This window comes from Malania oleifera, chromosome 11 (genome assembly GCF_029873635.1).
Source record: "Malania oleifera isolate guangnan ecotype guangnan chromosome 11, ASM2987363v1, whole genome shotgun sequence".
Taxonomy (NCBI): Eukaryota; Viridiplantae; Streptophyta; class Magnoliopsida; order Santalales; family Ximeniaceae; genus Malania; species Malania oleifera.
Window position 1 is genome coordinate 40,830,512 of NC_080427.1, and position 14,888 is coordinate 40,845,399.

The 14,888-nt window shown below is 33.5% G+C and overlaps 2 protein-coding genes across 3 annotated transcripts in view; both read left to right on the forward strand.

Annotated features, from left to right (window-relative positions):
* Window positions 1-9,571, forward strand: part of LOC131168345 (DNA polymerase delta small subunit) — a 29,185-nt gene extending 19,614 nt beyond the window's left edge. Inside the window, exons 6-15 of one of the 2 annotated variants that reach the window (XM_058127704.1) lie at window positions 5,397-5,512; window positions 5,613-5,696; window positions 6,201-6,269; window positions 6,371-6,442; window positions 6,519-6,610; window positions 6,691-6,818; window positions 7,261-7,362; window positions 7,443-7,510; window positions 9,013-9,079; window positions 9,176-9,571. In XM_058127704.1, the coding sequence (XP_057983687.1) occupies window positions 5,397-5,512; window positions 5,613-5,696; window positions 6,201-6,269; window positions 6,371-6,442; window positions 6,519-6,610; window positions 6,691-6,818; window positions 7,261-7,362; window positions 7,443-7,510; window positions 9,013-9,072 (791 nt within the window). In that variant the 3' untranslated portion in view covers window positions 9,073-9,079; window positions 9,176-9,571. The remainder of the gene's footprint in view (window positions 1-5,396; window positions 5,513-5,612; window positions 5,697-6,200; window positions 6,270-6,370; window positions 6,443-6,518; window positions 6,611-6,690; window positions 6,819-7,260; window positions 7,363-7,442; window positions 7,511-9,012; window positions 9,080-9,175) is intronic. The other variant, XM_058127703.1, reaches the window with a different exon arrangement.
* Window positions 9,572-11,491: 1,920 nt separating this feature from the next.
* On the forward strand, window positions 11,492-13,004 carry LOC131168132 (uncharacterized). Its single transcript, XM_058127366.1, has 2 exons — window positions 11,492-11,931; window positions 12,766-13,004. Exons 1-2 carry the CDS (start codon window positions 11,608-11,610, stop codon window positions 12,853-12,855), a joined length of 414 nt encoding a protein of 137 aa, XP_057983349.1. The 5' UTR covers window positions 11,492-11,607; the 3' UTR covers window positions 12,856-13,004.
* The last annotated feature ends 1,884 nt before the right edge of the window (window positions 13,005-14,888 follow it).

Below are 14,888 nucleotides of genomic sequence, written 5' to 3' on the forward strand. Positions count from 1 at the left end.
CCTATTGAAATCAAAAAAGGACAAAGAGGGGTGACATTCCTCTGCATCCAAAATTCCTGGGTCATCCATAGTCTATAGGGATGATCACCAAGTTGTCCTCTAATTTCCCAGGCTTTAAAGGCTCCTCCCTTGAATGTTTGTTAGGCAAGGCAAAAAACTTTGGATGAGATTGAAATTTCTAAAGGATAGGGACACCAAAGCCCATGGGATAGGTTGGGCTAGCACAAGAAGTGAAAAGGGAGAAGGCTCTGGGCTTAAAAAGAGGATGAGAAGAGTTAGGCCTAGGGAATTCTGGCTTCCTTTGATTGCCTATTGACCAAATCTCCATATTGAACAACATGCATGAAGGAGCACATCTCCTCACTTGTCATCTCCCTTGCTTGCAACTTCTTTAAAGGGACACTAAGGGAACTACTACAAGAAGGAAAGGCGCAAACTACCTTACAAGAAGAAATTGATGGCGATGGTGCAAAAGGGACTGCCTGGGCATTTGGATGGGGAGGCTTGATCGAAGACTTCAACTTCTCTTGCTATGTCTTGAAGCAAGGGGGGTAGTTAGGATAACTCTTCTACCTAACTCCAAGGTGGCCTTGATGATTTTGAACCACTCAATTGAGTCGAAAGGAATAGAGGGGCTTTTGATGGAACACTTTCTTTATAGCTTGGTTGGACAATTTGATACTATGATCACTAATTGGCATAGTAGGATGCCTGGGAAGGACATTTGTATAATCCTTGATTTCCTTGATGTATTACAGTGATTGTTGTTTTGTTCTTGGTTGTTTTCGCTACACTTGATTGGCATATCCTCGATGCCCTTGTCTTTCTTAATAATATAACATATTTTTTTGATTTTTTTTTTTAAAAAAAGACACCATTCAAGGATCTTAAGAGCCCGCCCCTAAAAGCTCCTCAGGGTGCTCATGTAGTGCCCAAGAGGACAATAGGGGAGGTAGATCATTCACCTAATGTGCCCCCTAAAGATATCCCTTCGTTGCATTCTCTCATTCATGTACAAGTATCCATCCATGGATCTAATGATCATACATCATAGCTCGAGAACACCACCATGACAACTGTTTGAATCCATCATAATGTAATAGAGACATTCAAAATGTGTCCTATGACATCTCCATAATTGAATCCATGTTGACCTAAGTTCCTTCCACAACCTGCCATGAACACCGTATCCTTCTAAGATTGCCTAACTAGTAATTTTCCTTGTGTCATGGATATAAGAACGTAACGTCAAACATTAGGCAAAGTACATGTGGAAGATAACAAAATGAAAGGGTGCTAAGATAGTTTGGGCACTTGATGTATGGACCAAATGAGTTCCAATTCGAATGTGATGTAGTTGTGTCGTAAGTTGTTACGTTTGCATGTTGAGGGTCGGGGTTTAGACTTAGATTAACTTTGAGGTACTTGGGATTTGACAACACTACCAAATTTCATAGGATATTGCCCTATATTGTTCATATTGGTGGATCCGTGGAAAGGATTCATAAATAATCGCATCTAGGGTGCGGCTTAAGGCTTGGTGGTTGTTGTTGTTGCTATTGTACCTTATGAGTGTGTTTGTTTCGGTGGCTAAGGTTTACATTATTGGACTGGACTTCATATGATAGTTAACCTACCCCATAGTTGGATTGTGATACATAAAGGACATTTCAATCATTCAAAAGACTAAAATACCCTTAATGAAAAGAACAACATAACTAAAAAAAAACCTGTCCAGTCCTTTTGGTTATTGGGATTGCTTAGCCACTGCTGGCTAGTGCAGGTGGACATTGGCTGGCCTTATATCATGTAAGTGGGCTAAAGCATTCATGGCCATTCCTATCTTTCACGTGCTGCATCAAACATAGGCTAAGGGTGCTAACACTAACCTAGCTTCCAAAACAAAAGCTTCTATTTCTTTATCAGTAAAAAGAACCAGGGCATCAAGCAGATGCCAACCCAAAATACAAAATTGAACAAGTATCAACCACCCTACAGGGTGCCACAAAAATCAAGAATAACATTATGATTATTTGCAACCTGCCCACTATGCTAACTGGAAACAATAGCAACCAATGATCTTTACTGATCTGAAGTGGCATAATTGATCCTTTGAAGGCTTCTGTTTCTTTCCTTCCAAGGACAGCAAAAGATGGCAAGAGGGATGAGAGTCAAAGCCTTTCTCTTCTCTTTGGTGGCTCGAACACCTTTCCAAGCCCAAAACTCCCCACAGAGCTGGCAGTGGCGCATTGCTGCCTGGTCAAGAACAAATCCATGCTCCAAAGGTTTCTGGTCCATTGGCAGTGCAGGAAGATGTGGTAAACTAATTCTGCGTCAACCATGCAAAGAAAACACCTATTCACGAGGATTAGCCCCTTTTTTGTGGGTTATCCAGGGTTAAAATTGTCCTGTCTGTTGCCTTCCATGTGACGCTCTGATTTTTCATTCCATTTTTTTTTACATCATATTTATCGGACACGTCAACACCCCGATACCATACATATCACCTGACCCGCATTGGGCACGGGTATACCGGTCACATTATATTTCAAATACTTATCAGCGGAAGACAATATATACATACGCCACAGCGAATATACATACTAGAGTATAATCCATCCAAAAATACATACATCAACAAACACCCCAAAATAATAAAACTCTAGGGAAACATCCATCCCTAGATCAAACACTCACCCTGTATATCAGGGTCCCTGCTTTACTCTATCTGGGAGCTCTATCGCCAACTCGATATCAATTTCCTGAAATATTTAATACTTGAGTGAGACTTATCTCAGTAAGACAGAATAAGTTATTGACAGTATGTGGCAATATGAGTGTGACTACATCAATATACATATATATATATATTCGGTCAAAACATTATTCATCTGATATGATATCTGATATGTGCAAATAGCTATATAAATATAAAACACAACTGTTGTAAACTTTATATCCCATTTCCCAGTTTCATTTATTTTTCTCATCTTTCTTTCATTTTAGTTTATTTCCATTATATCATTTTTTTTTTCATTTATTCGGCCCATGAGTATCCTCAGTAACCTTTCCATATCATGTCTGTAACTCATGGCCATTTCCAATCTGCTATCCAGCCCATGGGTATCCTCTGTAACCATAACATGCCGTGTCTATAACCCATGGCTGCCCTAAGGATTTTTTCTTTATGCCATGCTTCCTCCCATGGTCAAGGTTAGGTGGCCTGAAGGCTGGATCTAACTGCGGTCTGCCGACCCGGTTAGATCAAATAATACCATATATTTGTCTGTAGTAACGAATGACCTACCACATACCCTGGTTCGGAATCCAGGGGGCAATAAATAATTCTACTCTGACCTATTCACACTACCACGCCACACGCTCTACGAGTCCGTGTGATTGCCCTTTTCAACTGCTAGCATCGGTACCGTGCTCGATATCATAACCCATTGCCGGGGTTTACATATCCATCCATCAGGGTTTTGATCATTTCCATTATTTCACTTTTCTTATATCAATACATATATTCATTGCAATTGTTACGCTGCAATATTCACAATTCCAGTATTCACATTTTATTTCCAATATTCACATTTCATTTCCAGTATTCACACTTCATCATTCACAAATCAATTCCCATGTTTCATTATTCATATTGCATAATTTCACGTTGCAATATTTTCATATTCATATATCAAAGTTCACATATCTAGCATTTTCATTCAATATTCATAAAACAATATTCCCAGTAGATTTCTCATTTTCTACTATTTCATTCTTAGCATTTCAATTTCACAATTCATCTCATAATAACATATAAGCAAATATGGGAATATATCACTTTTCATATATTTCATCATTTGCAGTATGCACATATCAGTATTTCATTTTTTTTTCCATTTCATAGAAAATCATTTCCATATTTCCCATATTCTACATTTCTCAATATTCACATATATCAGTGTTTCATATTTCCACTATTCCCATAAAATCATTTCCGTATATACATTTATCCCTTTTCAATATTTTTCAGAAAATCGTATAACATCTCCACATTTAATTTCATTTTCTTAGGGATATTCATCATCATATCATTTTCCTAGATTTCCCATTTCAAATCACATTTTACACAATACATTTCATAATTTTCATAAAATCATGTCACACAATTTCTCATCTATTATTTATATCATCATAATAATAATTTCAGGAAAAAATACCAAAATTCATTTCACATATATTTCAACTAGTATTTCATAAAAATATCTGCTATAACTTATTCCCTTTACCTGTCTTATTGAGATGCCCACACAGTTCAATCCTGAGCCTGTGGCATTTCCAGCACAAAAACTTACAATTTCCATTTCCCCAAAACATTCAACAGAATTCCAACATAATTTCCATAAAACATTTCCTAGGTTCCCAATATCCTAAATAAATTGTTAAACTCCAAAATAATCAACTTACCTCAGTTTTCCTGAACTATGCCCGCAGGGTCCCAAAATTACACCCGCAACACTTACCCGAGTCCTAAATTCAGTAACCCTAATTCAACCTCAGAATGCCCAATATTTAACATTTCCAAATTTACAATAATTAAATAGTAATTAGCCCCTTAATACCCCCTTAGCCTAATTTTGGGGTTATGCCTACGACGACCCACGAGCAATTCGTTCCACTAGACTTGTAGAGAATCATCTGTAGATTCTCGTGGTGGTGTCTGATCATTAATTAGGCTTAAGATTTATGAGAAATTGAGGGAAAAGTGAGAATTGAGTTTACCCCAGGAGATATGCCTACCTCCTATGAGAAATCCGTTCTGGTAGAAATGTCAGTGGCGGAGAATGGAGTCCGGCGATATTTTCTGATTTCCGATCGGACAAATAGCAGCCAAGAAATTGAAGGAAGTGGAAGCGAGAGACGGAGGAGCGATGAGAGAACATGAGAGCAGGACAATTACAGAGAGGGGGTGGGGGCTAAATTGAATGAAATTCAATTCTCCTGAAGCTGAAAAGCTTCAGGAGATTGATTTATATATATATATATTATATTAATATATTATATTTTATCATTTAATTAATATTATTTATTTATTTATTTATTCATTTAATTATTTATTTTAATTAACTTAATTAATTATTTAATTTAATTTAATTTAATTTATTATTATTATTATTTTAAATCATTACACCTAAATATTTTTGGGGTCTTTACATTCCAGGCTACAAATGCAACCTTAGTAGGGGTTGCTGTCTTCCAGATGTGAATCCAATGGAAGTTGCTGCAATATGTTCCCCCTGGGGAGAGCTTCCTGTAAAAAATCTGACATTGAATTATGTCTGCAGATGTGTTTCGTTAAATTTTGTTTGAAGTTGTTTACTTTTGGCTGTGTGCAGGAGAAGACAAGTACGTGGTTTTTATATCAGGGCTAAGTGTTGGGAGCAATACATCTAATCCTCTTCAGTTTCAGCTTCTTGTTGACCATATAACAGGACATTTAGGGGATGAGCAGGTTAATACTATTTCCTGCTCTTTCCTTTCAAATCCTTTTGCTTCTTATAATGAGTGGACTGTCCTTGTTTTATTGACTTCATAAATTATCAACTGAACAGGAACAAAGTATTGCAGCACAGATCGTTCATGTTGTAATTGCTGGGAATTCTGTTGAAATTGCTCATGGACTTCTTAATGGACAGGTAAACAATCATATATTTTTGTTTCCATGGATGAGCCATTGCAATTGTCTCTTGTATCATTTTGTTTTGGTTTTCTTTCCTAGATGCTTGTTATCATTTTGTTTCTGTTTGAATGTTTTGAAGAGTAACAGGTAGTTTTGGAGGGCCTCATGGTTACTGAAATAGGATTGAAGGTTTCTAATATAACACAAATCTCTCTCCAAATTTGTATTGATTACACTTGCCACATCCCCTCTTTCCACTTTTCACATGATATACATTAGTTACCCCTGAGGGCCACAATAATCATTAAATTAATATCAGCAGAGTGTATGTGTTCAAGGCTACAAGATATGTGAGGGTGGTCAGTGCTGTTTTTTTGAGAGAGATTTTTACTTTTCATAAGATAGGTAATTTTAAGATTTTGATATCTGCAGCTTTAAAATTTTCCATTGAGATTACTGATTCTGCTCATATATTACTAGCAATCATCAATTTCACTTGATGGTAATCCTGCTGTTGCAGAATCTGGCTTTGAAAGATCAATCTAGGCTGTCTGAGCCAATCAAAGAGTTGGATATCTTGTTGACTCAGGTTATGTTCATTTCTATGATTAAAATCACACTGGTGGATCCTTTATTCATTATTCATTCCTTGGATGTTGTCTCTAGCTGCTTATTCATTATATTGTGCAGATTGCAGCTGGTGTACCTTTGGATATCATGCCAGGACCCAATGACCCTGCAAACTTTTCCTTACCACAGCAGGTTGCTCTATTTGTCCTTGACTTATGCGTGAATGACACAGCATATGATTTGTTTTTAATATCTATTCTTCTTTCAGCCTTTGCATAGATGCCTTGTCCCAGGGTCTTCAACTTATAATACATTCAGGTCTTGTACTAATCCCCATAGCTTTGAGCTTGATGAAATCAGGTAAAGTGGGGATATTGTTTGATTTTCACTACTAATTTGAATTATACATATATTGACATGGTGATCCAATGGGTCTTCAGATTTCTTGGAACATCAGGTCAGAACATTGATGATCTTGAAAAGTATTCAGAGGCAAAAGATAAGCTTGAATTTGTGGAAAGGACATTAAGGTGGAGGCACCTAGCACCAACAGCACCTAATACCCTTGGTAAAATTTATCTTCAGCTATCTATTTAGTGTTTCTATTGTTTGATGTGTTTGTTGTTACTAGAGATATTGGCTCATCTCAACCTATTTTATTGGGTGCATCTGAAGGCCAACAGGCCAAGGCTACTCAAAAGGGGTAGCCCATCCCCCAAACCTCTCCCCATCCCCTCTCAAAACTTGAACCCAAGACATCCTATATGGAGGTCCCATGCTCAAACCATTGGCCTGTCTCTTAGGGGACACTAAATTTATGTGTAGAAAATTCATGTGAATATGAAATAGCTAATTTGTGTATTTAGGATGATGAGGCATGCATAATATAGATATTACACTGAAAATAAGTAACTTTATTATTTGATTATGAATTGATTAATAATTTCTCCTTGGATATTTGTTTCCCTTTTGTGTGTAGCTAAACTAAAGTCTTTGTGTTCTTATTTTAGGGTGCTATCCTTTCACCGACAAGGATCCTTTCCTGATTGAGGATTGCCCTCATGTTTACTTTGTTGGCAATCAGGATAAATATGAAACTCGTTTGTTTAAGGGTATTGTTCTCTACTTGATTAAATTTTCATTCTACTTGTTACTTTTCTTTGAAACATAATTTAATTACCCTTCATTGCAGGATCAGAGGGGCAGCTGGTAAGACTCATTTGCATTCCTAGATTTTCTGAGACAGCAGTTGCCGTTGTGGTAAGCTCTTGCGCCATTTCGGCCTGCACAAAACTTCTCATGACTCTGAATTTTGAACCCATCACTTAGCATGTCAATTTCTCATCTATGCACCAAGGTTAGCAATGTAATGCAATGCACAACATGGAAAATTGTTGGGGAAATTAGAAAATACAAAAATATAGGCTGGTGTGCGTACATTGTAAAGCTTATTAAATTTCTTACCAAATTTTAGGTTTAGACATGAAAGGTTAGAAAGAAAAGAAACTGATGATTGAAATCAACCTTTCAAAATATTATGTTAAACAGGCACTTAATATAAAAGCTTGAAGTTGCTAGGTTGTGGACCAACCGGTGAAATGAAAAAAAATCATTTGCTCAATGTGAATTTTGTGAACTTGAGTGAATGATAAGGCTTTGGATTTTAAGGAGCATTGGCCTACTGCTTTTGGGTTAAAAATAAAAAGATATACTTCATGACACAGGTCTGAAGTCTGAATCGATATGTTTTATTGTTTTGCAATTTGTCTGAAGCACTCTGGTTGGAGAACTGGAGAAGAAACTTTTTATCTTCTTTTATTTCATTGCTTTACCGATGAGGAGAGAAGGAAAGAGATTTTCTTCTCTTGTTTGGTTTGCTCAACTTATGAGTTTATTTCTTTCATTTGGTTTGCTTTGATGAGGCAGAAGAGAAAGGAAATGAGAATGGAGAGAAACGGGGCATTTCCTTTCGCTTCCATTCTTCTCTTCTCTTCTCACATTTCCTCTCCTCTGCAGTAAGTTTCTTTTTTCATTTTCGATTCTCCAACGAAGCAAAGCAGAATGCCAAAAACCAACCCGTCTCCCTTTCTTTTCTTCGCTCTCCCTCTTCCTTCTACGGTTGAGTCGAAACTTGATGGTTTAGGTTATTTAGATTATCTATTGCTGGATCATATCAAGATTTTGCTCAATGTTGCATAATATCAATAAGAATGGAGAAAGCAGTTAATATAATTTTTATTTCTAATTTTTCTATCCTGTTGAAGAATGCAAATTAGTACACCATTTTTTGAAAACAAAAACTCTTGTTGAATCCTGGTATCACACCTGCACAAAATTATGGGTTTATTTTCCTGCTGTTAATAATGGCTGTTTGATTTTATTTTATTTTTTGGTTAAAGAAAAATCACTCTTGATTTCAGCAGCCAATTAATTATTAAATGCTACCGCATTATATCATCATTTATGCACAGCAATGACAGCTTGCTTATGTGGAATGAGCGAAGGAGAAGGGAGGAACAGGAAATAAGAGGAGCAACTAGGGAAAATGCATTTTATTTCCCCCACAGTTGTTGGCATGCTGTATGCGTGAAAAATTATCAATCAATGAGCCAATGTTGAAAATTATGTTTACGAAAGAGAGAATTTTTTCTCATTCCCTATCTTCATAATCTTCAACAACAGTTCAGTTTGGAACACATGATTTCAGAAGCTTTGCACAGTGTTATTTCTACAGGGTTAAATTCCTTCTATTGTATGTGCAGCTAAACCTGAGAAATCTTGAATGTCATGCCCTCAGTTTTGGGACACAATTCAGCTCATAGCCCTGAGGTATGAACTAAATATTTGTTTGTTGCTTGAATCAAAGCATGAAGATACCTAAGCCATCTGAATGTTTACAATTTGTTTTATGTGCATGCCTGCTAGGCAAGTGGTGACTGGTGAGAGGTTCGGCAGAATGCTTCTTATAGGCTCACAGAAAGCTTTTTGATTCAGGTTTTTAAGAATGGGCATCTTAAAGAATGTGACAGTGCAGGAGGGGCTGGTCTCTTTGATGTTTGCTTCTGCATCAACTATCCCCAGGATTGCTTTGGAGAACCAGCAAAAATGGAACTGTGGATGCCGAAGCCTGAGCATGTGCTCTTTTTCTCTTTGGGTATTTGTTAGTGTAGCTTCGTCAAAATGAGATTTCACCGACTATTTATTCTGTTAACAGTTTTGAAGCTGTGATTTTCCCACATAGCGACCTTTTTGTGCCTGCTGACATGATCTTTGTTCATCATTTTTGGTATAATTTAGTAGAACTTTGCCCCCACCTTAAAATTGATTTATATTTGCAATTTAATTTGTTGAAATTCAAACATATAAGCTCACAAAAAAAGATAGTTCTAAATAATAATTATAAGAGTAATAATAAAAGTGGCGACACCGAGACTTGACAAAATGGGTAAAAATCTGTTAATTTGAATCGAATCCGATCCACGTAAGTCGACTCATAATCAATCAACATAGGTTCAATTGGTTGAGGCTAGTCTTGCACTCCCAGTTCTTGTAGTATTGTTTGTGCCTTAAAGAGTTTGTCTCATATGCCAACATTTAAACTTAAGTTCAAATATTCAATTTTCGTGATTGAAACAAAAGTCCAAAGTTTATGATTTAAAAAATATATATATATATATATATATTTTTTTTTTGATTTGTTATTAAATATTTAATAACTTATTAAATTATAATTTTAAAAATAACTTTAGTTATTATGTTACAAAATAAATTGTTAATTGAATAATAAAAAGAACTATGCAAGGGATGGGAATGACAAATTATCCGTCATTCGCAATGAATTATCCGATTCAAATCGTCATAAATTTACCATTTAGTTGAACTTGGATTTGATTATAACTTTTGTACCTAATAATCTGCCTAATCCATCATAGATTATTCGACCCTATGCATTTTACCAGATCTATTAGCAGCAGTAGGGAAGCTATGAAATTGGAATGGCAGCATAAGATGAATTCATCTGTTTCATAAAATATGAAATCAGGTAGAAGTAGAATACCTTATTTCAATAAAAATAAAAAAAGAAAAAGGGAAGAGAAATCTGTGAGTGGCTTTTCAGATCAATCTTACTCTGACATATGGAGACTAATATTATGATAAGGATATAAAAAGGTAAATTAAAAAAATTCTTATGTATCGAATGATTTGATATCACCATTCATGTTATTGATGTGGTGACATTAAGATTTCATGATAGCAAAGTACAACAATATATTCATAGACTGTGTTAAAATGTGATGTGGTCCTTAAAATGGTAATTTGCTAGATAAATTTGTGACTATTATTATTATCCTTCTAAGTTGCAAATGGACTCTAAATTGAACTTCGATTGCACTTAGCAATAATAATAATAATAATAATAAAGCCAAGTTTTTTTTATTTTATTTTATTTTTAAGTTCATACTAAGCTTGAACTATACAATCACATCTTAGATTCTAATACCCATTCCTCCAATTTGATCTTGAGATTTTTAACTTGAAAATTTTAAATTTTGATCATTATAATGTTCTCTAAAGAGCATATATCATAAGCAAGCTGAAGAAAGTGATCACATGGAGAGAGAGATATTATAGGCTTGATATGAATTAATTGTTTTTTCTTTTTTTGCAACCTAAAAGGGTAACAAAGTAATTTACAGGACACCAATCATGAATTTGTCAAATAAGTTAACGTCAAATTAAAGCTTGATTTTGATTTTCAATATATATATATATATATAGTTGTCTTACAACCTAATTTACCAATTATAGTAGATTGAGTCTTAGAATTAAATAATTTTACTATTCATTATTGTTCACAAATGGCGTGATATCATAATTTGTTGACTGAATTGTCTATTTTATATTTAATAAGTTTTTATAAATCATGTGATGTCACATTACTTGTTATCTTTTGGATGACATTTTTAGAGTTTTTAGGAATCGAAATATCATTTTATATATATATATATATATATATATATATATATATATATAAAAAGATCTTAGTTCCCTTTATATGAATTAAAAAAAAAAATCATGCTGATTCATGTTTGGTACACCACATCACACATGAACCCTAACCATTTTCAGGGGTTTAAAAAAATGGGGGGCTTAAGATGTGTTCAACTTCATTATTCAATTTATTGTCCTTAACGGCTATATTTCTCGACTTATTATTACCCAATCATTCGCCTCCTCCCCCCCAACGGTCCATTTCCTACCCAATAGCTAACGCCATAAACTCCCTTCTCCCCCCACTTTAATTTCAACATCCCACTCTCTCTCTCTCTCTCAATAATTTCTGGGTCTGATCTCCAATGAACTCTAGCGTAGTTCAGCACGTAACCAAAGCGTCTTCCGACGAGCTGCTAAGAAAATTCGCCGAACAGGAACCCGAATCCTGCGATGAAGCGCCGGCGAGAAAGGAAGAGCTGCGCCTCTCGAAGCGCCGGAAACGGAGCCAGACGATCAGAGTGTATGATTGTAAGAGCCCATTGAGCTGTAGCAGTAGCTTGGCGGAGAGGAGATCGCTTCTTCCTCCAGCCGCTCGCCGGTCGGCGGTGGTGTTCCGGCAACTGGGAATTGGGAGATTCAGAGCTAGGGATATCAAGAACAGATCCATTCTGGAAACCATCGAAAAGGTGTGTTTAATTACTTCACGCTGGTTTAGATTTAATTTGGGTTTTAATTTGTATGAATTCAAACGTTAAAAAAAAAAAAAAATGTTTTACAAGCTTATTAATTTTTCATTTTTAAAATTTTAAATTTAGTCATTTTTAATATAAAGATTAACAATTAGAATTTTCGAGACGTTCGGTATCATGGTCAAAAAATTTTTTTAAAAAAAAAACGAAAACAAAACCTAATAATTTGCTTGGTTGATATTTATAATATTAAAATAAATTAAAAAAATTAATTAAAAATACTCATTTTTGTCTTTAAATCTAATAATATTATAAAAGTTATTAAAATAATAAAATTGAAAAATAACGCATATTTAAAAAATATATACTAAAAATAAAAATTATTATAAAATTATTTACTTAATTGTTATACTTTTAAATTTTAATTTATAATAAAAAATTTATTGGACATGATAATTAAAAAATAGTAAAAAAAAATCTGTAATTGTCTTTTTTATTATTTTTAAAAATTTAAGAAAATTTTTATTTCAAATATATTTCAATTCATATGATCATTTATTTTTATTTTTATTTAAAAGTGTATTAAATGAATTATTTGATTTAAAAGATTTATTTCTGAATATTAAAATTTCTAACAATAAGTTAATAAAATAATTAAAAATTATAAATAATTTTCAAGAATAATTGAAAATCGATAACATAAATAAATGCGTTTTTAAAATATGTTTTTATCTTCTTCTTTTTTTTTCTCTTTTATTTTTATTTTATTTTATTCAAAATATTTGTATCTAAATAGGGCATAAGAAGAATTAACATATGGTGTAATTACAGACATGGCGCAAAACTGTGGAAGGGGCATCAAAGGTGTTTGTGGAGAAGCATTACAGCAGGCACAAGCGATTGGTAAACGATGTCGTTTAGGCATTGGCTGTCAGATTTACTAAATCAAACATTGGCATTCAAATTTGTTAATTTGCTTTAATTATTGATTCTTTAATCTTCTTGTTAATTAATTATAGTTATTTACAATCTTCAATACAAAATAATGAGTGATTTGTCGTTTCTCTAAATCCGAAGCACATGGCATACAAATTCTCACTAGTGTGGAAAACTATTTGACCTTCTTTCTCCTTGCTCGCTTTTGTATTTGGTTTAGTAATATATCAAACTTGGTTTAATGATGATAGTTTGGAAACACTTATAAAAAAAATATGGTAAGAGCGACTAATGACTTTGGTGATCCCATCCCAAGATCACGGTTTCAATTCCCCTCTTGACAATTTATCCCGGTGAATTAACAGGGGTGTGTCAATAGGCGAATGACTTTCACCCCTCTTGGGGATTTGGTGTCGCACCATAGTGTCAAAAGTAGCACAATGTTGGTTGAAATTCCTGGATTATTATATAAAATACTTATATAAAAAAAATATTTATTTAAAAATAAGTGAAATCATTTAGTTAGTCCTTATACTTTTAATTAGTGCAATTAAGGACATGTACTTCCTAATTTCATGCAATTGTTTTTATCATCTTAACTAATTCTCAAAATTATAAGTAAATTTAATAAAATTGCTTACATATGTAAAGTGTAGAATTGATATTACATGTTGTATCACTATTATTCTTAATGAGTTTATTGTTTTAAAAACTCACAAGAAGTTTTATTCATTATAAAATAATTAAGCGTATAATTAGTATAAAATAATTTTAAATTAATATAAATATTTTTTCGTAACTAATCCAAGGGTGAAACTCAGAAGGGTCTTCCATTAATTTTAATTCTCTAATTCATAACCATTAAATTAGATTAGATAATAATTTTAATTGAATAAAATAATAAGTACAAGTCCTTAGTCGTACAAATTGAAAGTATAGGGATTAAAATATATTTAAACTAAAAGTATAAGAACTAACTTATCATTTCACTTTTAAAAACAACATCAAGTTATTATAGGCACTTTCTTTCGATAAGTATTCTTTTCAAAAAAATAATTTTAAATAATATAAATATTTTTTCGTAACTAAATATACGGGTCTCAAATGAGTCGACTAATTCAAGGGCAAAACTCAAAAGGGTCTTCCATAAATTTTAATTCTCCAATTCATAACCATTGAATTAGACTAGATAACAATTTTAATTGAATAAAATAATAAGTGTCCTTGATTGTATAAATTGAAATTATAGGGTCTGAAATATATTTAAACTGAAAGTATTAAGACTAACTTGTCATTTCACTTTTTAAAAATAATCTCAAATTACTTATTACAAGTATTTTTTTTTAGAAAAGTATTACAACAACAACCAAACCAAACATTAATCCCACTAGGTAGGATGGTTATATGAATCATTTTCCGTCAATTTATGTGATCATGGATTATTTTTTTTTTTATAGATTCAAGAATATTAAATCTTTACTCATTATCTCCTCCCAAATTATTTTAGTTTTACCCCTACCCATATCTCCTCTATTGCCCTTATAGTAATTAAGTCACTCTTTCTCACAAGTGCACTATGTGACCTACGTTACAAGTTTCCATACTATCTGAGTCGATGTGAATGAAATAATACAAACTTCTACATAAAGAATGTATAAGTACTTATAGAAAGTACTTTTCTGAAAAAAAAAAAAAAAAAACTTGCTTTTAAGATATTTTAAATGTAGGCTAATATAGTCTCGCAAGTAATTTACTCTATTTGTTAAGGACGATTGGCTTTGCGGAAGGAGGTTTTCTTACTACATATTTGGGTGTTCCTTTGGTATCAGGTCGGCTTACGGCACGTATTTTAGAGTCCTAATTGATAAATTGAGGAAAAAAATAGCGAGTTGGAAATTTAAGCTTTTATCTCAAGGGGGTCGTCTAATTTTAATTAAGCATGTATTATCATTAATGGCGGTTCATCAATTGGCGGTATTGGACATTCCTACTTATGTCTTCAAAAAGATAAATTCTAT

Coding starts and splice junctions, on each gene's coding strand:
- LOC131168132 (XM_058127366.1), top strand. CDS start 11,608: ATGAACTCTAGCGTAGTTCAGCACGTAACCAAAGCGTCTTCCGACGAG. Junction 11,932..12,765: donor TTCTGGAAACCATCGAAAAG/GTGTGTTTAATT, acceptor GTGTAATTACAG/ACATGGCGCAAAACTGTGGA.